Source organism: Miscanthus floridulus, chromosome 5, assembly GCF_019320115.1.
Source record: "Miscanthus floridulus cultivar M001 chromosome 5, ASM1932011v1, whole genome shotgun sequence".
Lineage (NCBI taxonomy): Eukaryota > Viridiplantae > Streptophyta > Magnoliopsida > Poales > Poaceae > Miscanthus > Miscanthus floridulus.
The window spans coordinates 55007550-55033626 of record NC_089584.1 but is presented as its reverse complement, the minus strand read 5'-3'; the positions used below and the strand labels follow the sequence as shown (position 1 = coordinate 55033626).

At 45.2% G+C, this 26077-nt stretch overlaps 1 protein-coding gene across 1 annotated transcript; it reads left to right on the top strand.

The window, feature by feature from the left end:
• The first annotated feature begins 550 nt into the window (after positions 1-550).
• LOC136454656 (peroxidase 2-like) lies at positions 551-1614 on the top strand. The gene is made up of 2 exons (XM_066455012.1): positions 551-748; positions 835-1614. Exons 1-2 carry the CDS (start codon positions 551-553, stop codon positions 1612-1614), a joined length of 978 nt encoding a protein of 325 aa, XP_066311109.1.
• Positions 1615-26077: the final 24463 nt, after the last annotated feature.

The window sequence follows — 26077 nt, the reverse complement described above, 5'->3', positions numbered from 1 at the left end:
GGGTCAGTTTTGATTAGGAATCAGAAGAGAAAGAAGGGAGGGAAAAGATAAAGTCGGGACAGATGAACACAGCCCGTTGATTATAAATATAGTGCCTGAAAAAAGTGACCGATGAAAATACATAATTTCAGGTGGAGGCAGATCCCAATTCGAAAGAGTTACTCCGACACTCCGTATATAAAACAAAAATCAGCATAAGGGGTTACAGCTGCTGACTACTGAATGCAATTTGACATACAGCTCATGGTCGTCATTTCTTCCGGCCATTTGGAGCAAATAGAAGCTCCTTGTGAAGCGCCGATGATTGAGTTGTCGCCTGGCCGCATTAAATCTTTTCCGATCGAGCACTCGGTACAGCTTTTGAAGACAAATAAAATGACAGGATCCTCATATGAACCAGCCTGTCCATGTCATTGTGTACATCATCCTCGACTGGAATCTGCATCTACAAGTACCGTAGTGAATCCACATCCACCCTGCTAGGACTAGTATAGGAGAGAAACAATTCAGCTTCCTGTCCAACGCAAGCTACCCACAGATGGTGGGAAGTATGAAGCATGCCGTTCTGACTTCATGCGTGATGCTCTGGGTGGCTTCGTGCCAGGGCGCCCTTGAGGTGGGCTACTACGACAAGACGTGCCCCAGGGCGGAGGACATCGTCAGGGCCCAGGTGAGGAAGGCCGTGGGAGACAACGCCGGCGTCGGTGCGGGGCTCATTCGCCTGCTCTTCCACGACTGCTTCGCCGAGGTATAATATGCGTACTGCTTGTATAGTTGCATTGCGATTTGCTATGTTCCCACTTCCCAGTGCGTTTTGCTGGCATGTATACATAGGGCTGCGATGCTTCCGTGCTGCTCGACCCGACGCTGGAGAACCCGCAGCCAGAGAAGCTGGGGATACCCAACGTAGGCAGCCTAAGGGGTTTCCAGGTGATCGACGCGGCCAAGCACGCCCTCGAGGAGGCCTGCCCTGAGACCGTCTCGTGCGCGGACATCGTCGCCTTCGCCGCCCGCGACGCGTCCTACATCCTCAGCGTTAGCGACTACAGAATCGACTTCAATATGCCAGCCGGCCGCTTCGACGGCCGCTACTCCAACGCCACCGAGACCCTCGACTTCCTCCCGTCGCCGTTCGGCAACCTCAGCGAGCTCGTTACAAAATTCGCCGCCAAGGGGCTAGACGAGGAAGACCTGGTCGTGCTCTCCGGCGCCCACTCCATCGGCCGCGCCCACTGCTCCTCCTTTGCGGATCGCGTCGGCAGTCGGTCCGACATGGACCCGTCGTTCAAGAGGTGGCTCCGGAGGAGGTGCCAGGCCGACCCAGGCGACACCGACAGCCCGACGGTCAGGCAGGACACGGTGACCGCGGCCGTGCTGGACAGCCAGTACTACACGAACGTGCTCAGCCACAGGGTGCTACTAACGTCGGATGCGGCATTGCTGGCTTCGCGGCAGACCGCAAGGATGGTGCGTGAGTTCGCCAACGGGGAGGGGAAGTGGGAGAGTAAGTTCGAAACGGCCATGGTGAAGATGGCTGGAATCGACGTGAAGGACGGCACCAACGGCGAGATCAGGAAGAATTGCAGGTTCGTTAACCAGCAGCGAGAACGTTAAGTCCACCAATAGAGTGGACTGTTAAACGTCGTCGTTGTGCTTTTGTGCAGCCAATGGAGATTTGAGTTAATTCTTTTTTTTTTCTTGATGATGAGATGTATTGATTCTACTATATTATATCTCAGTGTTACTTAAGGCCTGTTCAGGAAGGGAATTTGGATCCTGTTGCAATCTTTTGTTTCATGAATTCATGATTAAACAAATTGTAAATAAAATCTCAAAAGCAGATAGCTAGTACTATATTCGTTCCCAATATGTTCTTTTAATTTTCTTCCAAGTCAAAATTCTTAAACTTTTATTGTCTATAAAAAATACACAAATACTTGCAACAACAAATTAGTTCTATTATATACACCATGGAAATTTATCTTCACAGGGAATTTATTTGGTATTGTTTACTAATATATTTTTCTATAAACTTAGCAAATTAAGTTACAGATGTTTGACGACTTAAAACAAAATAAAAAATTAAAACGACTTATTAACTTTTGAAATAGAGGGTTTGCGCCAAGGATTTACTAGGATTTAAATTTGAAATCTTTTACACTACTACACATAGGCTTTGTAGGGGTGGCTCATAGGCATTTGTAGGGGCGATTTGGCCAGCCACCCCTACCAAAGTGTGGCTACGAATCGCCGATTTGTAGGGGTGGTGGTGGTGGAGCAAGAATGGAGGAGAAGGGGTTGGAGCTTACCTGCACGAACACCGGAGCGCACCGGCACCGGGGCCGCCGGCAGAGGGAGAGCGCACAGGCACCAGGGCACCAGGGCCGTCTGGGGGAGGGAGTGTGGACACCGGAGTGCACGGGTACTAGAGCCACCGGGGGAAGGAGCAGGGACGCCGGGGCGCACCAGCACCGGGGCCGCCGGCGGAGGGAGCGAGGGCACCGGAGCGCACGGCGGCGGAAACCCTAGCCGCCGGGGGAACGGCGACGCGCAGGGTAGGAGACGGACTGGGGGTTGGAGGCGGATCGGGGGAGATAGTGCGCGGCGGATGTAGGGCACAGAGGCGTCGCCCACAGCTAGGGTTCCGCAGCGGGTCCTAGTGGTGGACGGAGCCAAGGAAGCTCGGGGGAGGACTACTAGAGCGCACGGTCGGGCACGCATGGGCCGGCGGAGGTGAGAGGAAGCGGCGCTATGGCACGGAGACGATGGCGGCGGCGGCAGGTTCGACAGCTTGACGGTGTCCGCAAGGAAGAAGAGCGCCCTGACTTAGAAAATTTTTGGCCTCCCGCGGGCTCTGGTTTATATACCGGATAACATTTGTAGGGGCGGTTCCTGAGTTAGCCGCCCCTACAAATATTTTTTAATTTATTTTAATTACTAATTCTATAATTCATTCATATATAAAGAACATAATGTAAATTTATATATTAGTTTTTTTATTATTCTATATATATAAATATATGTATATATAAATAATTTTATTATATATATAGATATAATTCTATATTTTCTTCTTTACAAAAATAATAATTTTAAAATTTGAATTTCAAAACAACTAATAGAATTTTAGGACACTAAATGACCTCAAATGAAAATTTTGTAAACATCAGAGTTGTAGAACTCATCAAGATGTACAACTTATATTTTGGTCATCTTTTCATTTGACAAAATTTGAAAAGTTTAAATTTTGAATTTTAATAAATGGCAACTTCAAACAAGATTTTGAAACCTCAAATGATTTCAAATAAGAAAGTCATGAACATAAAAGTTGTTGAACACTTTACTATCTACAACTTTTATTTTGAACATCTTTTCATTTGACTAAATTTGAACAGTTCAAATTTTGAATTTTAATAAATGACAACTTCAAACAAGATTTTAAAACCTTAAATGATTTCAACTAGAAAAGTCATGAACATAAAAGTTATTGAACTCATCACTATCTACAAACTTTTACTTTGATCATTTCTTCATTTAACAAAGTGTTAGTAAACATTATTCACAAATCCACATATCACTCATAATTTCATAAACTATACGAGAGACATGTTGACTTATGAACAATGTTTACTATCACTTTGTCAGATGAAGAAATGACCAAAATAAAAGTTTTAGATCTTGATGAGCTATACAACTTTGGTATTCATCATTTTTTAGCTGAAATCATTTGGTGTTTCAAAATCTTGTTAGAACTTGGCATTTTTTTAAATTTGAAAATTTAAATTGCTCAAACTTTGTCAAACGAAAAGAATGACCAAAGCAACATAGTAACTTGATAGGGCACGATTTTAGAAAATTTTAGGAAAAAAATCATCACATTTGGAGTTAGTATGTGGGAGAAAGACTAGTTACAAATTTTACACAGAGATTAAAAAGAAAAATCACAACTGTTCATGATGATCAATGATGAACAAGTGTGATTTCTCTTTTTAATCTGTGGCTGAAACTTGTAACTAGTTTTTCTCCCTCATACTAACTCCAAATGTGATGGTTTTTTTTGCTAAAATTTTCTAAAATCATGCTCTATCATTTTATTCTGGTCATCTATCTTTGTCACTAATTTTGGATAATTTAAATTTTGAATTTCAGAAAATGACAACTTCAAACTTGATTTTTCAACCACTAAATGATTTCAGCTGTAAAGGTGACAAATATAAAAGTTGTATAACTCGTCAAGATCTCTAACTTTTATTTTGGTCATTTCTTCATTTCATAAAGTGTTAAGTGATTTCATAAAGTTTTAGTAGTAATAGAGTGAATGTTGAAATAGATTCATCTAGATGTTGCAAAGGGTAGTCTCATACACATGCATAAATATAGTCTCACACACATACACAAATATATAGTCTCATACACATACATAAATATATAGTCTCACACGCATGCATAAATGAAGTCTTACAAACACACACACTTACACAAACACTCCACGTTCAACAACTAGCTAGCCCGCTGTAATGACTTTTCCCTTGACACCTTTTTGTTCCCATGGCAATATATCTTTGGACAATTTCTTTTCCACAACATTAATCTTCTTAGGAAAGTCTATGAATAGCGGCATCTCATCATAGTTATTGTAAGCTTCAACATCATCCATGCCATCAACTCCGATAATATGTTGTTTCCCGGAGGCAACCATGTGCTTTGTCTTCTTCTTCGAGGGAGGTTACTTTGTGAGTCAGGCATATAGAAAACTTGTGCGACACGTGAAGCGAGCACCCAAGGGTCATCTTGGTAGCCTAGATTCTTGAGGTCCAGGACTCTCAATCTGATCTCATTTCAGTTGGTGTTGTTTGATCCAATGGCATTGAAACAGGGCCACCGTTATATCCCTTCCATAGTCAAGTTTCCATATCTCTTCAATGATGCCAAAGTATTGGATCTTTCGCCCCACTCCATTGAGAGCTTCTATTCGAATGCTGCTGTTTTGGTTCACATATTTACTATCCTTTGCGTGGGTATAGTACGTATACCCATTGATGGCATAAGCTTTCCAAAATGTCACTTGTCTCAATGACCCGTCCGCCAACATACTAATGGTAATAGAGTCTATGGTTTCTCCAAACGGTATATTTTGGTCCTTCAACCATGTAGTTAGTTGTTGCTTGTGTTGTTTCATGACCCAATCATCTAAACGACTATTTCTCTCCGCCATAATGATAGTCAAGTGTTCATCAATGTATGGTTGCATCAGTTGTGTACTCTGTAAGACACTATAATGTGCCCGACTGACCTCTTTGTAATCATGGCTGATGAACACTTTTCTACCACTGGTGCCTTTCCCAGCCAGCCTACCCTTGTGACAAGAATATGGTTTACCAATCCCTTTCTATACTTTTAGGTACTCTTGACAGTACTCGACGACTTCTTCAGTACTATAACCCTCTATCATAGAGCCCTCTAGGTATGCTCGATTATGCACGTATCGGCTTAGAACCGACATGAATCGCTCGTAGGACCATATTTCATGCAAGTAGCAAGAGCCCAGCGTCTGTATCTGATGAACCATGTGAATCATGAGATGTGGCATTATATCAAAAAAAGCAGGAGATAAACACATCTCTAGTTGGTTTTGTGTCTCCACCACAAATTCATATAGGTCACTCAGCTCTTACTCACCAATTGTCTTCTGTGAGATCTTCGAAAAGAAGTAGCACATGCGGGTGATGGTCATTTTCAAGAACTCTGGCTTTATAGCCCTGATTGCAATAGGTAGAAACACTGTCAGCATCACATAACAATCGTGAGTCTTGTAGTGTGTTATTGACAAGTCCTTCATCGATACTAGCTTCTTCACATTCGCTGAAAACCCAGTCAGGACTTTGACCCCCCCTCAAAAAAGTGCATAAAGATCTCTTCTCTTCTGGTGTTAGGTTGAAGCACGCCGTGGGCAGAGTGTATTTTCCATTAGCCTCAGGTACCGGGTGAAGCTGTGGCATCACATTTAGCTGCACCATGTCTTTCCGTGATTTCAGACCATCCTTTGACTTGCCTGTGTCCATCAAGGTAGAAATGAGACTCTCAAAGATATTCTTTTGCACGTGCATAGCATCAAGGGCATGGGGGACCTCCAAGTCTGGCCAATAAGGTAGATACTGAAAGAAGATCGATTATTTCTTGAAAGGTACGCCTTCGACAGGAGGTGTGCTTTTATCTCTGTTCGTCCCATCCGGATTCTTCTTTCCATAGATGATGCGTATGTTTTTCACCATTCTATACACGTGTTCTCTGTTATGACATCTCTCTGGAGGGGGTTCAACCTTCAGGGTATTGTCATAAAATCTAAAGAACAATTTGTTGTGGTACTTGTGACTTGTCTTTAAGAAGCGCTGGTTCCTTAGGTAAACTATCTTCTTAGATGCATCCAGGAACACCCATGTAGTACCATCCAAGCAAACCAAGCATCATGTCTTCCCTTTGATCTGTCCAGACAAAGCAAACAGTGTAGGGTAATTATTGGTAGTAACAAATATTATTGCTATACATATGAAGTCCTCCTTTCAGAACGCATCATAGATTGGCTCCCCATACCTCCATAGCCTCTCCATTTCTTGCATCAAAGGCTCGAGAAACACGTCTATATCAATGCCTGGTTGTTTAGGACCAGAAATAAGAATAGTGAGGAGAAGGTACTTTCTCTTCTGACACAACCATGTTGGGATGTTGTACATGGTCAAGATCACTGGCCAAGTGTTGTGGTCGCTCATCCTCTCATTGAAGAGATTCATTCCATCGGTGCTTAAGCCAAACCGTATATTCCTTGGGTCATCGCTGAATTCTTTGTGCTTCTCATCGATCCTTTGCCACTGACTACAATCAGCCAGGTGTGCAATCTTATCATCATCCACCTTGCGCTCATCATCCCACCATGTCATGAGTGTGGCTTCTTTAGGGTTTAGGAAGACACGTCTTAAGCGGTCGGTCACTGGTAGGTACCACATTACCAAGGCAGGAATTCTTCTCTGCTTTGCATCGTTGCCTAATGAAGTGTCCTCTAGGGGCTGAGATTCTTGTACCACCTTTTTTGTACCCTTCTTATTCCTCTTTTTTCCCCATGGAAGCTTCATCCACACCATAAAGGTCATTGTTCTTGTACCGACTGGCCCCACACCAGAGACATTTATCCAGTGACTTGAATGTTTCGCCACGAAAAAGGATACAGTGGTTGGGGCATGCATGGATTTTTTCAACCCCCATTGTCAATGGACTTATGACCTTCTTCGCTTCGTATGTGTTGGGAGGAACTGAGTTTGGTTGTGGCAGCACCCATGATAAGAGACGTAATAGATCATTGAAACTACAGTCTGACCAGCCGTACTTAGCTTTCAGGATGAGTAGCTAAAGCACAAAACATAGCAATGTCCAATGTATCGGATAACCCTTTTCAACACCATACACAGTCTCCTTCGATGATTTTGTCACCCTTTCTAAATTTTCTAGACCTTTCGGGCTCTTTAGTAAAATCTCTGGTCCAAGGGCTCGAATCATATCCTCCAAATCATCTTCATCCCCAACACATGCTCCGCCATCATTATTGGCATCACCTTCATCGTTATCATCCAACCACTAGCATCACCACCTTGTTCATTGCCAAACTCAGGATTGATTCATGCATCAAGCTTTGCTGAATATTGGGACAGGGATTCTAGGGTTTTGTTGTCGCATTCCTCCTTATCCTCGTTGTTAACAATAACCGTTTCACCATGATGAATCCACACTGTGTAGTCCTCAACAAATCCTCGCATAATCAAATATGATCTGATGATAGTCACATCTGTCCATGCCATACGGTTCTTGCAATCTTTATAGGGATAAATAATTATATCCTTATTATCTGCCAACGTCGTTGCATGCTTCTTTGCGGCTTCAATAAATTTATCCACCTCTTCATGGAAACCTGCCTTGAACCTTAACGAACCATACATCCAAGAATTCATGTACTCCATCTTTTACAACAACAACAAAACAAACATTAAAAGACTACTTATTCATATATATATATATATATATATATATATATATATATATATATATATATATATATATATATATATATATATATATATATATATATATATAAATGAATCAAATTAATAATTACTTGAGAATATATATACTTCAGATATATATGAATATAAATCAAATATAATTACATAAAGCATACAAACACACCATGGTAGAGGAAAATTAATTAATGGCTCATTTATCCATAAATAATTAAAATACATATTTGTTGATTACAATAAACAATTTCAAAGAAAACAATTAGCAACAATTATATTTTAACCAATATCTTTCATGCAAACCCTAGTCCAATTTCATCAAACATAAATTTACAAAAACAAAATTAATAAAAAATCAAACCCTAGATCTAGATCTACATGCACATGAAATATCCATAAAACTAACTAATTATTCACTAAAATAAAAAAACATGGACCAAATAAGGGTATGATCTTGTTCCTCTACCTAATTTACCCTAGTACATTCAAAACTTGGGTCTAATTTGCTTCATAAGTAGCTCAAGCACCATAGAAGAGAGAGAAAAGCAAAACTCTAATTACTCACTAACCAACTATTAAAACTTCAAAAAAATATGAAATAATATTTTCTTACCTTCTACAACCTCTCCACCAAAGGATTTGAGGTCAAAACCTTCCCCCTTAGTAGAGCAATTTTTGGAAGGTGCCCAAGGCCTCTCTATCTTTTTTCACGGATTGAAATGAGTGACCCGAGGAGGGAGACGGGGCTGCAGTTTTTTTATACGTGGATCATTTGTAGGAGCGGCTAGTGATGGAGCCGCCCCTACAAATCGTAGGTATTTATACGTAGGGTATTTGTAGGGACGGCTGGTGATTGAGCCGTCCCTACAAATAGCAACACCGGAGACGACTGGTGAGTGAGCCACCCCTACAAATCGACCCATTTGTAGGGACGGCTCGTATCACCAGCCGCCCCTACTGTTCCATTTGTAGGGGCGGCTAGTCTCGTGGGTCCCGAGCACATCCACTGTAGGGGCGGCTTCATCACCAGCCGCCCCTAAAAAAAATTGTCACATTGCTCCGAACGTTTTTTTGTAGTGTTAGACATCCTGCTGTGGTGATAGCTCAGGTATGTTTGGTTTTAATTAAAAAAAAAAAGCGGGTGGTCTGTTGTTTTTTCAACGATGCTTGTCACAGGGCTGTGTTTTGCATCCATTTTATTATTCCTTTGACTTGTTTAGTGTTGTTACGTTGTCCGGTGTTTCTGCCATTATCTGAAGAGTAATGATCAGCAGCTGCGCGCCAAGTGCTGTGTATTGAGTTTGTGGCTCGTGCAGTGACTGGGTCAGCTGAACATTATAAATTTTAGGAAATCCTATATTAATTCCCTGTTTGCTAGTGTTTTACGTGTGATGGTCAGTGGAGCTGACCCCGATGGGTTTTATTCCTGGCTTCGCCCTTGGCTTTCATGCACCTTTGGTTTACATATTGATAAGAACAACAGCAACGATAATAAGAAATCCTGTAAACTGCCAACATTGCCGCAACAAAATTACCAATTAGAAACTTGCTGATATAATGCATGCAGCGAGGAAATGAGCCGAGGGACTATGTGATGTTATTAAAAGGCTTGTTCAGAAGCTTTGCTTCCTAGCATGTTTTAATCAGAGGGTGATCCGATCCTGCAAGGAGACTTTCAAGACCGAGAGTTTGCCAGGGTGATCCTGCGGACAAACAAGAAATATTTTTCATTGATTGAACCATAGCTAAATGCTTTTGGATATTTTTTTCTTTCTTCTTGTTTTTCTTTCGTGTTTCTTTAAACTGCTCTTGTAAATCTCTCCTGTTCTCAATAGAAGACCAGTGGGGGATCTCCCACTTCTGTTTGCCTATAACACATGTGGATTGACACTAATAAAAGTGTGTCTTGATATGAAAGAAACATGGGGTTCATACCTTAGGTCTTTAGTACACAAATATATATATCTTGTTTGATAATATAAAATTGATGATATTACCCATCACATTAGTTATAATTATATTTCACCTTTGAGGATTTTTATTAATCCTTCTCAAAATAACCTGCTCTGAACTTACACTGGATTGGGAGATGGGAGGGGGTGCAGTAAATGCGAGGAAACTTCGAGAAAAATAAATAGCCGGTGGACCGTTTCAACCTGCTAGAAATTAATTTACTTATAGATAAATTCTTGAGCTAGAAATCTGTTTACTCTAGGATAGAGGGAGTAAGATACAACATGTGAGTGTATTAACATCGACATCGATGAGGCCCCGCCAATGAAGGAAGGGTGCAATGACACCTCCTTCTATTAGGGTGGAGCCCACTCTAGGCTCCCGAAGTGGATGGCCTGGCTTGACATAAAGATGAGGATGAGCTCGAGCTCTCCCCCTCATTGCCAACAGCAAAGTCGAGACTCCCTATGCGGACGGTTCCACCTGGAGTGAGGCTGTCAGCATTTCTGGTGAAAGGAGTCATACAAATTTTGATGATGTTGAAAAACGAGTGACAAACCCCTATCTGGCACACCAACTTTCGGTGTTTCATACTGCCAACCAATAAATTTATAATCGAGCATTTGTCTAGATGGCTAAGCACTCGGGGACTCAAGATTTATACTTGTTGAAGCAGAGGCCGAGTGTGGTGAATCATGTTCCTGAGGACAAGTGCTCATGTTTGTAGTGGGTGTTATAAACGAGTAAGAGCATCAACAGTTGTGAACGAAGAAGGCTAAAAGCATAGAAAAAGACTAAGGTGTCTAAGACTACTGGGCACCAAAGAATAAAAAATAGAGCCTATGTCGCCCCTTATATAGTCGAGGGGACATGTAGGATCTCTGATTGGCCTAGAGAGAGGTGAATAGGCCTGTCAAAACAAACACTCAAACTTTTATCAAATTTATCCTACGGCACTGCTGCTCTGGAGGGCGGCACTACCGGACTAGAACAGTGGTACTGCCGCATCTCCAGACAACTTTGAGTCACAGTTCAAAATCCATGAACGAAAACTTAGATCGGAGAAATTTCCTAGCTTACTGTAGGTATGACAATCACAGATCAAGAGCTAGAAATGGTAGAAATATCACACATAAGTAGATCGACTAAAAAACTAGAAATCACCTCAACCATAATATGTCATGCAAGAAATATAAATCAAGCATAAGTGACACAATGATTTATCCCGTGGTTCAGCTCGCCACCAAGGCTTGTCTACCTCCATGTTATTGAGGTTAGCCACTAGGGCTTAGAGCTTTCCGGCCTTTCCTCGTTCTCAAGTTAAGAGACTTAACTCTTGAGATGAGGGGTGAGTTTACTAGCTTCAAGAGATGGTTACAAACCTCCCGGGGCTGCCACACAAGTTGGCAAGCTCCACGGGCGACGCTCTAGCTGGGTAGGAGCCAAGCTCCAAGAGTAACAAACACAACCGCTGGCCAAAACATGAACCAAGTGCTCTTTAGAATTGTGAAATCAATGAAGCTGCTCTCTAATCGAGTTTGTGACCCTTTTTCCTCAAGGATTGATGGGAAAATCAATAGATTTGCTTGAAGGCTTGAGGTCAACAATGGAGGGACAGAGAGAGCTCCTACTCTGCTTTGGACGTGCTCAAGTGAGGAAGAAGATGCATGTTACCATTGAGAAGGAAGGGGAAAGGTATATATATACCCCTAGCCCCCCAATGGTCACTTAAATCGTAGATAGCCGTTGGGGAGGAGAGGGAAATGTATATATACCCCCAGCCCTCAACGGTCACCGCACCCAAGAGGTCAGGCGAGATGAAGCCGCGGCCTCAAGGTCGAGCGAGACAGAGCTCGTGGCCTAGAGGTCGGGCGAGACGGAGCCCGTGACTTTAGGGTCGGGCGAGACGGATCCCATGACCTTCGGGTCAGGCGAGACGGATCCCGTGATCTTGCGGTCGGGCGAGACGGATTCCACGACCTTGGGGTTGGACGAGACGGATCCCGCATCCAAGGGGTCGGGCGAGACCATTTAATACGTCTCGAGGGGTCGGGCGAGACCATTTAATACGTCTCGAGCCATCCGGGAAAGTCAGCATGAGCGCTAACTTTCTTGTGCCGCGACTCAAGTGCGTCAGTGCCTCTCTTCAAGTGCGACAGTGCCGCACCACGCAAGACAGTAAGAGTAATAGTGAAGTGTAGACTGTCTTGGCTATGAATCTGAGGATGCTTGTGGTTGTTTGAGCACTTGGTAGCATATATTAGCTTAAGCATTGTATCTCCCTTTATAGTACGGCTTTTCCTATACTCAAATTCAAGATATAAAAGAATTTTAAACCTCTTTTGAGTTTGAAGCCATCTATATCTGTGATTGGGGGCTTCTCCGTTTCATATAGCATCTTCGAATATAAATTCCCTACTTGTCATCTTGATAAATTTTATTAATTCTCTAATTACGTAGTCATTATTATCAAAACCCATAATTAAGGCTTAGGATAGAGTTACGGAAGTGAGAAGGGTTCCTACTTGCCGGTTGGTCTTCGATGGGCACCTCAGGCTGGCGCCATTCACGTCCGGTCTTTGTTACTGGTGCTATCCTGTTGTGTGTTCATGGACGAGATTGTGGGAGTAGTTGGCCATGCGCGGCAACACCCATATCGAAGTTGGTGGAACAGGGCCACCGTAGTGGTCGGTGAGGCCCATCCCATCTTCCTATTATATACTGGACTGCGATAGGGATAGATGTGCCCTGCCCTGTCCCATGCTCCCCGGGTACCTCCGTGGTACTTGGGGGCATGACCATCCCGTTGCGGGTATTTCCCATCCGTGGTCTTAGCTTGGAGGGGAAGAAACCGGTATGCATATGACCCCATGCACGGTCTGGTGGGCACCTTTGTGGTCTCTGTGACTTGGGTGAACTTGGGGCTAAGTAGTGCTCTGACTTCGATGTAGAGAGACACTCATCCTCGCTCAGTTGTCCATCAATTAGGACCGTCGGATGGCTGGTCGAGCCCACCTCCCGACTAGTTGTTAGGTCTCACGCCCGAGTCAGGAGTCATAGGCGCTGGCCTCATTAGATGCACCCTTGAGTTTGCCCTCCAGTTGGTGCCACTTGATGGGGACTTAGTGGTGGCTACAACAGACTTCCCTGGTTAATGAGGGTACCTCGGGTATAGGTACTCGACGCGCGTCCATCCATTGGCCAGGTACCAGATGAGGCGGCGATCAAGCGTGGTGGCGGTGGTGGGTGGGTGTCGAATGACTCTACATGAGCTGTGAAGTGAGCATGCCCTAGATTATCAAATGGATCTCGTCAAGTTTCTACTTGGTCTGGTTTGATCAAGTCATGTTCTTTGAAGATGGCCTCGGCTTGGGTCCAGTCTTGCTTAGTGGCACTAGGCATCATTTTGGGCAATTTCTCTCTTCTTGATGGCACAAATAATGAACATTCGTGGTGTTGTCTGTGTAGTTCAATTGAAACTATCCAACATTTGTTCTTTGATTGTTACTTTGTAAGCTTTGTTTGGAATACTGCACGTATCGCTTTTAGAATTCAACCACCTACTAACTTTGCTAATTTGTTTGGTTCTTGGCTTTATGGATTACGTCATAAACTTAATAATCAAATTCTCCTGGGAGCACCTACACTTTGTTGGGCAATATGGCTGAATAAAAATGATATGGTTTAACAAGGCTAAATCTAACATTTTTATATAGGTAATTTTCAGGGTGATGTTCTGGATCTGACAGTGGTCCATGATGTATAGAGACGAGCGACCACTATTTAAGATGGGCTCTAGAAGCTGGGATACTTTAATTCTGATAGTCTTTGCGAAGTTTGGATGGAATTTCGGAAATCATATTGCGGACCAGTTTTCTTTGTGTACTATGCACACTGGGTTGAAGCTGAAGTTTGTTTCTTTTTACTCGCCGTGTGCAAACCTTATGGTTTGGTTTTGTATTCTTGACTCTCAGCTATGTACCATCGGTGGAAGGTAGAGACTGAAACAAGGTTTCCTTATTAGAAAAATGAATATTCGTGCGGTGTCTAGCATCAAAGGAACAAGTACTTGGCAAATTAAGGGTTCGCGTGGTTTGCATCAGCAAGTACTAGGTTTGAATGGTGTCCGTAAAAATAATTGCTAATTAGATGCATTATTGTTATGATACCTACTCTAAAAGATGAGTTAGCGTATGATTACACTACTATCTGTTGGGATGCCGAAACGGATGAAATAATACACACTAGTGTACTCGTGGTACGTTTTTATTTATATTGACGTTTTTACGACCGCAGGTGTGGAAGCCTAGTAGTAAAAATCGATGTATTCCACTGCCATCACCTAAGAACCGCTGGTGTAATCTACACTGGAGGCATATACTTACACGTCGTCAGAAAAATTTGCTAATTAGTCTACTCTGATAGATGAGTGAGCTTATGATTAGACTAATATTCAGCTGGGATGTCGACATAGAATCAATAATATACACTAGTGTGCTTGCAGCACTTTTTTATTTGTATTAGCATTTTTACGAACCACCAGCGTGAAAGGCCAGTAAAAATCAGCGTATTCCACTGCCGTCACTTAAGAACAACTTGTATAAATATTTATACTGATGGTTTTCTTATGGATACCGCTAGTGTCAATCTATACCAGTCGCATGGTTACACAAACCACAAGTATAAATCAGTTTCTAGAATTTGCAAATCATACCAATAAAATAGCAAAATAATAATAACAATAACAATAATATTAATAGTAGTAGTAGTAAAATAATAATAATAATAATAATAATAATAATAATAATAATATAATAGTAATAATAATAATAATAACAGAGAGGCCCACTAGCCAGCCCCCCACATGTGATCCTTCCTTAACCTGTAGTCCCTTCGTCCCAAAGTAGATGTCATTCTCACTTCTCGAGGATTTTTAACTTTGACCAAATATATATAAGAAATTATGTTTATGGTGCATAGTTAATATAATTAGATAAATCTTGAATATATTTTCATAATAAACTTAATGATGCTAATATTTTCTATAAGTCTAGTCAAAGTTGAGAGTTTGACCATCACACATTCTGTAGTGACTTTTATTTTGGGACGGAGGGAGTATGCGTCAACGTCCGGTCTGACTTTTTTATATTCACTTTAGTGAATATTATAATACATATTTGAGACCCTAATCGAATTCAAATGAAAATGTTTGAACAAAAATCTTTAGATCCCTTCGAGTACTACGACTTTAGTTTAAGTCACTTCTCCGTCCGAGTTCATTTGAAAAGTTCAAAAAAATCAAAGTCAGTAATCTTAAAACTTAATTTATGGGGCCTAAGTGTGTTTTATAATGAAAAAGTAGTCAACTACAAAGTTGCAAAACTTTTCGAATACAACTTTTGTTTAGATCATTTCTCCATCCAAGACATTTGAAAATTTTAAAAATTTGAATTCAATTTATTTGTCCCGATGCTAGGTTAAAAATAGCGCTACTGTAAAATTATTTTTACTGATGGTTCACTTAAGGTTACCACCGGTATAAATCATATACATCATATATTTACATTAGCGGTTCTAATTACTGAAGATAGGCTTAAGAGAATCATTAGTGTAAGCACGTGGTTTTTACCAGCGTTAACCTTAAAAGAACCGTCAGTAGAATTGTACTTACACCGGTGGTTCATATAGACATGGGCTGACAATTCTATTTCTACCAGTCTCTGTTCTTTATGAAGCACCAGTAAAAAAACCGTTAGTGTCGACAAAAATCGTTTGTGTATTAGTGATAAGAGGAGTAATTTGATCAATACGTAGACAATAGTACGTCATTTCTTGCACGAGGCCTAGACCCTTATTAGGTCGAGGACTCCAGGCCGTTACGTCAACTAGCTAAGCAACTAAGTAATAACGTGTAATCTGCAACGCTGGTGGTAGAATGTTGACGTTTGGCGACAAAAACAACATTGATGAAACCATAAACCATTGAAGCAGTGCAATATATGAGTGATTAGTACAGGAGCACGCAGGCATTTCTAGGCTAAGCAAGACATGCACAAGTGACTGACGATAGAAGGCGATAAGAAAAGCTAATGAAACTACTGATTTCAGGGCATGACATGGAAAAGGAAGAAAGTTAATTAGAAGCTAATATTTTTACATAAACAATTGAAACACAAAAGTTACTATGCGACCGTCGTGCTACAGCGCAACGGCGCGACCCTGCTCCCTCTCCCTCCCGTGCTCTTCCTCTCCCTCTCCCTCCCGAGCCCACGCCCAACTGGAGACGAGGAAGAAGCCGCACCCGCGCCTACTCCGCCAATGGCACCCCACCGGTTAGGGTTCCGTTGGCGGCGGGGGTTAGGGATTTGTTCCCGGCGGGCTTAGAAGGAGCTTTGGGGGGGGGGGGGGGGGGGGGGGGGGGCTGCCGCGACATGGCGGTGGTGGCGGGTTGAAGGGTGGAGGGCGAAGCGGCGAAGCGGCGGGAGACAACCGGTTGGGCGGGGTTGGCGGCGGGGGAGTCATGGAGGTGCTCGCCGGCGAGCTTGTCCTGTATTTATGGTGGGCAGGTTCGAAGGGCGGGGGTGGGTTGTGGGTGGCACAGTGAGGCAGCTCACCACCGGTGGTGGAGGCAGGTGTCGACAGATTATCGTCGGCAGTCCTCCGAGGGGTATCCCACAAAGGTAGATTGATCGGTAGAGGAGTGCGAGATCAAGAACAAGAAGGCAATAGAGACACACGAGTTAGACAGGTTCAGGCCATCAGTATGACGTAATACCTTACTCCTGTGGTCTGTTGGTTTGTATTAGCTATCGTATGATATGCCGTGATTTTAGAGGGGCTCCCTGCCCGCCTTATATAGTCCGGGAGGCAGGGTTACAAGTCGGTTAGATCTAAGAGATAACCGGAAAGTAATAACTGATTATAGGAATCTTGGGATCATACATATCCTAACAGATCTCGTAGTATCTTCAGGATATCTTCCTGATGTCTTGCGGAAGGCGCCGAGCAGAGTCGTGCCTCACAAGGCTTCTTCTTGTGGGCTGGGCCACCCCTAGGGGCGCAGCCCATGTGGTCTGCCGTGGGTATTCGGGGTCATACCCCCCACAGCTAGTTCCCGAGCGCCTTGTACCCGTTGTACAACGACGTCTTGAGCTTGTCCGAGCAGGTGCGAACCAAAGCCGAGCAGTCCAACTCATGGTCCGACCACCGTGATGAGTCACCGAGCAGCTGTGAGCAATTGGCGAGCAGCGTGCATCATAGCCGAGCAGCGTGGACCATCGCCGAGCAGCGTGCCCCAAGCATGGCTTGCCATAAGGGTGTAAGGAGCTCAAGTATAGAATTGAAAATTTCCTCTTAGTGGACCAAGTGTGCCCACTTAGAGTCCGACCACGAGGAAAGGAGATAATCTTCTTCGGTTTTCAGAGTAACGGAGTCTTCTAGAAAAATCAAGCACATTCACCGCAAGGTGAAGTGTGCCCACTTAGTCCCCGAGCCTGACAGTAGATGGTGTAGTCATGTGGTGCCAGGGTCCAAAGTAGAAGATGTAACAGACGACCAGCCGAGCAGTCAGCCAGTCCCCAGGCGTAGCTCCAAACCAAGACGAAACACATTTACCGCAAGGTGTAGTGTGCCCACTTAGTCCCTAAGCCTAACAGTAGGTGATGTAGTCACGTGGTGCCAGGGTCCAAAGTAGAGAAGTAAAAGACGACCAACCGAGCAGTCAGCCAGTCCCCGAGCTGCGAGCGGATATACCGAAGCAATAAAACGTTGGCGAAAAAATCAGAGTAACGGCTATACAGTAACAGTTACTGAGCCTCGATAAATTGCGGAGAAATCTGCGGTTATTCGGCGAGTAACAACAAACGGCAATGATAAATGAATGATGTGGGCTATGGTTGCGTGAAAGCCCAGGTGCGGCCCATTAAACCGCGTTGGAGAATTCGGAGCGGCGCAGATTGCGGGAACGGTTTCCCAAAAACCCTCGGATGCAAAAAAGGGTGGGGAAAGTGCTTTATAACTGCGCCGCCGTAGTCCCCACTCCCACCCTTGCCACTTCATCTTTCTCCAATACCCCCGCATTTCCAGATTCACAGGCACAACTGCCTCCGCCGCCAAACCCTAATCGGAATCTGAAGGATGGTGCCGAAGAAAGGAGCCATGAAACCAAAGAAGACGAGCCCGAAGAAAGCGGGCACCGAGGCCCGGAGGGATGAAGAGTGGGTGCCATCGCGCACTAGAGAGGCAGAGCTGAACAGACTGGTTGAGGCAGGCGTTCTTCCTGACCGCGCGACCGCCGGATGGTGGCCGGCCCTCGGTGAGCCCTTCCCAACACCTCATACCGATGAAGTTGTGGTATTTGAAGATTACTTTTGGCGTGGGTTGGGATTCCTTGTTCATCCATTCCTTAGGGATTTGTTGGATCTATGGGTAGTCAGTTTGTGCAATATCCACCCAAATACCATTCTTCACATCTCTATATTTATCCACTTCTATGAAGCATTCCTTGGTATCCTTCCCCACTTCAACCTTTTTCGTTATCTATTCTGGCTGAAGAAGAGAGGCAGTGGTGGTTCCAAGGTGGTCGGCGGAGTATACCTTCAACTGTGTGATGGAATGGTAGGTGAATATCTTACTGTGCCACTGAACACATCATTGAAAAACTAGAACACAAGGTGGTTCTACATAAGGCAGACTAACCTAGCCATCCGCTGTGACCCTGATCACATCCCAGAGAACTAAAAGAGCTGGTCGGAGATGCCAAGAAACGCTGATATGGGCCAAGTGAAAGAGCTTCTTGACTTAATCCGAGGTGTGAATATCAACAGTGGATTGGTAGCAGTGAGTTTTATATCGTGCCGCGTTCAACCCTGCAAGGAGAGAGCTCATCCTGCCTTTGAATTCAAAGGGAAAACCGATGGTACCCGGGAGAAACCGGATATGCTATTGAAGGAGGTTATTGAAGAGCGAGCTGCAGAGCTGTTCACTTCGCATGTTTCGTTCAACATGCTAGGGTATTCAAAACCCTTTAACTACAGAAACCAGTCACCCCAGGTAAACGTCTCAGCATTATATTCCTGATGCTTTTAATCTATCATCATTTCCAAACATCTGGACTCATTCACTTATAAAAAGATCCACTCGCAGGATAGAGTCGTATACTTCTCGGGTGTACCGAGGAGTGAATGGCCGACTGGAGTAGATAGCCAACAACCGCTGTAGCCTGAAGAGGAGGGGCTGAGCACCTCGTCAGATGGTGCGTCCCCAGTATCGGAGAAAATCCATGGGAAAAGGCCAGTGGTAGACGAGCCGGCTTGGAAGAGGAGAAAGACGGCGGGCACCGCTTCCTACAAATCGGGCGACATCTCGCTTGGTGATGACCAGGCTACTCGACCACGAAGGACTGTAGTGTTGGAGTGGTCTGATGATGATGAAGACCTAACAGCACGTCCGCCGAGCACGAAGGAGCCATCGCTCCATGCTGAAGTCCCTGTTCAAAGCGCGAAAGAGATTCCTACACAACCGACGACGGAAGTCCCGGCGGTGTAGATGACTGGAGTCCCCGAGCAACAAACGGGAGTAACCTTGGAGCAGCATGTGGAGAGGGCTCTGGAACACCAAACGGATCGGCGGTCTTCTCTTGAAGAGCGGGAACCTCCCCAGCAGAGCACTGAGGCGGACCATGCAGCTGCACCTAGAGGATCAGGCAAGTATCACCGGTTCAAGAAGTTGAACCGGAAGACCAAACCGTGAGTATATTTGTCTTGTAGTAGTAATGTTGTTCCTTGACCTCTTTTGAATACCGACAAGTTGACATTATGCAGAGCAACACCGAGGACCACACCTGCGGTAGAAACAACATCGACTACTCCCATCCCGGAGTCCCCGAGTGCTCGACAACCAGAAGAGAGGTCAGTTGCCGCTGTCGGCGGTCCCGGCGATGGCGAACCATTGGCGCAAACAACAGGCGCGTCGGTGACAGCGACCATGGCTATGACTAAAACCGTCGGTACTTTGGGAGCGGAAGCTACAGCTACTGTTGATGCGCCGGAGGCTAGGGAAGCAACTCCGTCGATGGCTGAGCAGCAAACTGGACCACCCGTAACGACGCCAGGAATGGTCGGAGCCGCTGTCCAGCCACAGAACCCCCTAGTGGTGCCTCGAGCGATGGTTTCTGAGGACGAGGTTGAGGAGATCAAGCGAGCCGAACCTCAACCCTAGTCCATCTAGATTATCCGAAAACGCGGGGAAGAAATGGTAGTTATCGAGGAAGAAAACACCACCAGGGAGATGAAGAGGCTGAAATCCGCGGTAGCTAGAGTAATGACTCAAATCGAGGTTAGTACTGCAACTATAATATTAATAAATGGTGTTGGAGATCGAAGTTCATCACTGGCATTGTACATCCACAGGGTATAACGCATATAGTCGAGCAGTGGCATCAACTGATAAAGAGGATGGAGCCCCTTGCCGAAGAGAACAAGAAACTCCAGGAGGCAATGAACCTATATGAGAAGAACATCCAGAGGGCTCGACACGAGTGAGACCTTGCAGAGTCCAATTCGCGGGACCTGGAACATCAGAAGGGGGTTCTATTCGAGCAGTTGGTAGCTGCAACTGAGCAGCTGTAGAGGAAATCTGATCAGCTGGCAGCAGCATCCAAACAGCTACAGAAGAAAACCGAGCAGCTGGCCGTAGCGTCAGAACAACTGAAAAATGCTTCCGATCAGTTGGAAAAGAAAAACCAGCAGCTGAAAAGCTTAACCGATCAGAACTCTGGTATGATTATTGGCGAATATACTTTGTATTTGGTTGAACAACCATCTTTTAGGTGATAACTATTTTGCTTGCAGAGCGAGATGCGGAGCTCGGCCAACTTTGCAAGACCGTCGAGCAAATCCAACAAGAGAAAGCAAAAGAGTCGGAGCGAGCAAACAAACTGGCCGAGGAGCTAAAAGGTGAATAACTCCTGGTCGGAATTACTGCTAAAGTATTTTTCTGGTATGACAGAACATTATAACGTTTGCAGGTTATCGCCGTAAAGCCAAGGCACAATTCGATGTGCTGGTGCAGGTAGCCCAGGTCCAAAAAGACAACTTCAATGCTCTAGTTATCGCAATAAAACCGGTGCTTGACTGCGTCGACCTAGAAATGACATCCTGACTTGACGGTAGGAGGCAAGGGTCAGATACCATCATCCAGAGGTGCAAGGCAGCGTGGGTGAATTTCAAGATCTTCAACCACGACGCCATTATGACCATTGCTACTCATGTCCTTGCGGTTGTTCGGTCCCACTACCCAACCATCGATGTTCAATCAATAGGGGGTGGTTTCGCCGAAGGACTGAGCGATGCAGAGACCTAGAAGCTAGAGGATGAGGTGGAGGACGTAGCGAAGAAACTGGCCGGCGACATAGATCTATTTGGCGAGACGGATGGCAGTGACGTAGCCCAATGATCTAATTGGCTAATATCATCTGTAATTTCTGCGCGCTGCAATTAGAACGCGTGAAAGCGCAAGAACACTTATATATACGGTAAATGTTATAAAGTGCATGTGTATGCAGTTAGATTGTATTTCGGCAAAAAATGGTCTTAGTTATGACCATAAGATATTTATATAGAGTATAAGTAGAGTCCGAGCAGTTAGTTTGCTGCTAACCCCCATGGCCTCAGCTAGCCCATAGTCCATGACGTCGAGCGTGGAGCCCAAGCACGTGTAGGGGGAAAAGGCGTGACCAAGGAACCGTAGTCGACCACCCATAACGCAAAGCGCGGGGCCCGTAGCACGTGTAGGGAGAGATCAGAAACTAGGTCTTCTCCATAGAGAAAAGAGAGAAACGTATGCTGCTCGGCGATTATCGAAATGACTGTAGATGGCAGAAATGGCGACCGAGCAATAAATTCTGCTTTGACCTCTTAGCCTTGGATAGCCCATAATCTATATCGTCGAGCGCAGAGCCCGTGCACGTGAAGGAAAAATAGGCGTGACCAAGGAACCACAGCCGACCACCCATAACGCAGAGTGCGGAGCCCGTGGCACATGTAGGTAGAGATCGGAGGCTGGGTCTTCTCCGAAGAGAACAGAAAAGAAAGTAAGTTGTTCGCTGATCGACGAAATATCTTTAAAGATTTACAGTGAAGTATTCGATGGTTTGGAGAAAAACATGTGGCGAGACACGTTGGCGATTTGGAGGAGATGTGTTTGGAGAAAATTTATTCGGCGTTTTTGGAGAAATCGTTTGGCATTTATTTTTGGAGAGAACCATTCGGAGATTTTGGAGATTTGGAGAACTTTATTCGGCGAAATCGTGGTCGGCGATTTGGAGAAATCGTTCGGCGATTTTGGAGAAAACCGTTCGGCGATTTTGGAGATCGTTATGGAGTATCGTAATGCTTCGGTGACCGTACACGGAGATCGAAAGTTAAAGGGGAAAAAATGGAGACAAATTATGGAGACCAAAACTTTATTCATCATGAAATGGAGAATACATATCTGGAGCGTTTCAAGGGTAGAAACGTATAAGGTGCTCGATGTGCCATGAGTTTGGAACATTAATCCCATCTAAGTCACATAAGTGATAAGATCCTGGTCGGGTGACCTCTTTGACGACGTAGGGCCCTTCCCAAGGGGAAGAAAGCTTGTGCAACCCTTCGGTCTTTTGTTTTCTGCAGAGAACGAGGTCGTCGATGGTGAATGAACGACCTTTTATGTTGTTGTTATAGTACCTTCGCAGATCTTCTAGATACTTGGCTATGCGGACACAGGTGATCAGGCGTTCTTCCTCGGCCCGGTCAATGTCCTCTGTCCAAACAGCTGTGGCCTGCTCTTCAACATAATTTTCCACCCTGGGTGCTCAAAAGGCAACATCTGCTGGTAGTATGGCCTCTGAGCCATAGACCAAAAAATATGGAGACACACCGGTACTGTGACTAGCCTGAGTGCGCAGTCCCCAGACCACAGCCGGTAGCTCTTTAAGCCATCTGCCTGGATGCTTTTCTTCTTTCTGATATAGCCTCTTTTTGAGGGCGCCAAGGATCATACCATTAGCCTGCTCAACCTGGCCATTAGCTCTAGGATGAGCAACAGAAACGTATTTAACGGAGATGCACTGGTCTTCATAGAAGTCCCAAAAATGATGGCCCGTAAACGTGGTTCTGAGGTCGGTGATAATGCTGTTCGGGAGACCGAACCTGTGTATGATATCTTCAAAGAGGTCGACTGCTTTCTTTGCAGTAGCTGAAACGAGCGGTTTGTACTCGATCCACTTAGAGAACTTATCAATGGCGACGTACACATACCTGAAACCTCCTGGCGCTGGCTTGAAAGGCCCAATCATGTCTAGTCCCTAGCATGCGAATGGCCAAGAAGCTAGGATGGTCTGCAATTCCTGTGCTGGTACGTGTATTTGCTTGGCGAAGAACTGGCATCCTTCACAGCACCGGACAAGGTCTTTTGTGTCAGAGATGGCCGTGGGCTAGTAGAAGCCAGCTCAGAAAGCTTTGCCAACCAGATTTCTCGAGGCCACGTGATTGCCATAGGAACCAGAATGAATTTCATGAAGCAGCTTCACTCCTTCGTCTTGAGGGACGCACTTCTGCAATACCCCTTCCTTGGCACTCTTCCTCATCAAGTTACCGTCTACCAACACGTAGTGCTTACTTCAGCAGATTAGGCGTTCGGTGTCGGTCTTATCGGCGGGTACTTCAGAGTTGGTGAGGTACTTGATGAATTGCTCCCTCCAATCGGCGACCGGCGAAGGCACCGCAAGTACCAACTGCTCGGCAGGGGGAACATCCTCAACTTCCTTTTCTTCTTTAATGGATGGCACTAGGAGATCTTGCACAAAGACCCCCGGCGGAACCGCAGCGCGAGACGAACCTATTTTTGAGAGCTGGTCGGCTGGTTGATTTTGATCTCGTACCACGTGGTGGTACTCGATACCGTAGAACTTCCCTTCAAGTTTCCTGATTTTGGCGCAGTATGCGTCTATCTTCTCACTGGAACAGGACCAGTCTTTGTTGAGCTAGTTGATAACCAACGCGGAGTCTCCGTACACCATGAGGCGTTTGATGCCGAGCACGACGGCTATACGAAGACCATGGAGACATGCTTCGTATTCCACGGCATTGTTGGAGGGCGGAAAGTGTATTTGAAGAACGTAACATAGCTTATCCTTGGTCGGCGTAATGAATAGAATGCCTGCACCGGCACCGTTGATGTTAAGGGCGCCGTCAAAGTACATCACCCAGTGCTCAGGGCAAGCGGCGGCGATGGGCTCTTGGATCTCGGTCCATTCAGCGATGAAGTCAGTGAGCGCCTATGACTTAATGGTAGGTCTGCCTCTGAACTCAATGGAATAGGTGCCGAGCTCAACAGCCCACTTAATGATGCGGCCATTGGCTTCTTTGTTGCGAAGAATGTCCCTCAGGGGAAACTCAGTGACCAGACGATCTTGTAGTATTCGAAGTAATGCCGGAGCTTGCGCAACGTAATCAGAATTGCGTATAGCAGCTTTTGTACCTGAGGATAACGAGTTTTTGGCTCATTGAGTACTTCACTGATAAAGTAGACCGAACGTTGCACCCTATAAGCGTGCCCGGCTTCCTCACGTTCGACGACGATAGCTGTACTCACGACGCGAGAAGTGGCGGCGATGTATATGAGCAGAGTCTCATCTGGCCTTGTCCCTGTCATGATCGGTGGCTTTGTTAAGAACAACTTGAGCTGCTCGAAAGCTGAGTCTGCCTCCTCCGACCAGGAAAAGTGCTCGGAGGCCTTGAGGAGCTTAAAGAAGGGTAACCTTTTTTCGCCGAGGCATGATATGAAGTGGCTTAAAGCAGCCATGCAACCTATAAGCTTTTGTATATCCTTGACACATGTTGGCCGTTTCATACTGGTGATGGCGGAGACCTTGTTAGGATTAGGCTCGATGCCTCGAGCACTAACGATGTAGCCCAGCAGTATACCGGACGGAACTCCAAAGATGCACTTTAAAGGGTTCAGCTTTCATCGGTACTTGTTTAGATTGGCGAAGGTTTCTTCGAGGTCGGCGATAAGGTTGTCGGCTATCTTGGTTTTGACGACCACGTCATCGATGTATGTTTCGACGTTGTGGCCGATTTGCTGGTCGAGGCACATCTAAATGGCCCTTTGATAGGTAGCCCCAGCGTTCTTGAGTCTGAAGGACATAGTTTTGTAGCAGTATGCTCTGAAAGGTGTAATGAACGACATCTTTATCTGGTCTTCTTCCTTGAGGGAGATATGATGATAGCTGGAGTAACAGTCAAGGAAAGAGAGTAGTTCACAGCCGGCAGTAGAGTCTACAACCTCGTCTATCCGAGGCAAGCCGAAGGGGTCTTTAGGACAGTGTTTGTTAAGATCAGTATAATCAACGCACATTCTCCATTCTTTATTCTTTTTTCGAACGAGAACAGGGTTTGCTAACCAATCTGCATGATACACTTCTTTTATAAACTTGACAGCTAAGAGCCGTTTTATTTCTACCCTAATAGCCTCCTTCTTGTCTGGCGCGAATCGGCGAAGCTTCTGCTTGATCGGTTTGGCGGTCGGTGAGACATTCAAGTAGTGCTCGATCTTCTCCCGTGGTACCCCCAGCATGTCTGCAGGTTTCCAAGCAAACACATCGGCGTTGGCACGTAGGAAGGAGACGAGCGCGCTTTCCTATTTGGGGTCAAGGTGAGCCCCAATCTTCACGGTCTTGGAAGCGTCATTGAGGCCGAGGCCGACCTCCTTGATTTCCTTGGACTTGGCGGAGGCACGGGGAAGCTCAAGCTCTAGAATCTCCATGTCATCGGCGGGTACTGTCTCGGCTTCGGCGACCACGCTAGCCATTTGGATGGAGAGGTCGGTGGCTTCGGCGAGGGCGAGACTCTCTGTCTCACAGGCGTAGGCGATGGAAAGGTTGGCCTACAGAGCTAGGACTCCTACAGACAAAGGCATCTTCAACACCAGATACGCATAGTGTGGTACGGCCATGAATTTGGCCAGAGCTGGCTGGCCAAGTATGGCGTGGTAGGCGGTGTCGAAGTCAGCGACGTAGA

Coding starts and splice junctions, on each gene's coding strand:
- LOC136454656 (XM_066455012.1), top strand. CDS start 551: ATGAAGCATGCCGTTCTGACTTCATGCGTGATGCTCTGGGTGGCTTCG. Junction 749..834: donor TCCACGACTGCTTCGCCGAG/GTATAATATGCG, acceptor ATGTATACATAG/GGCTGCGATGCTTCCGTGCT.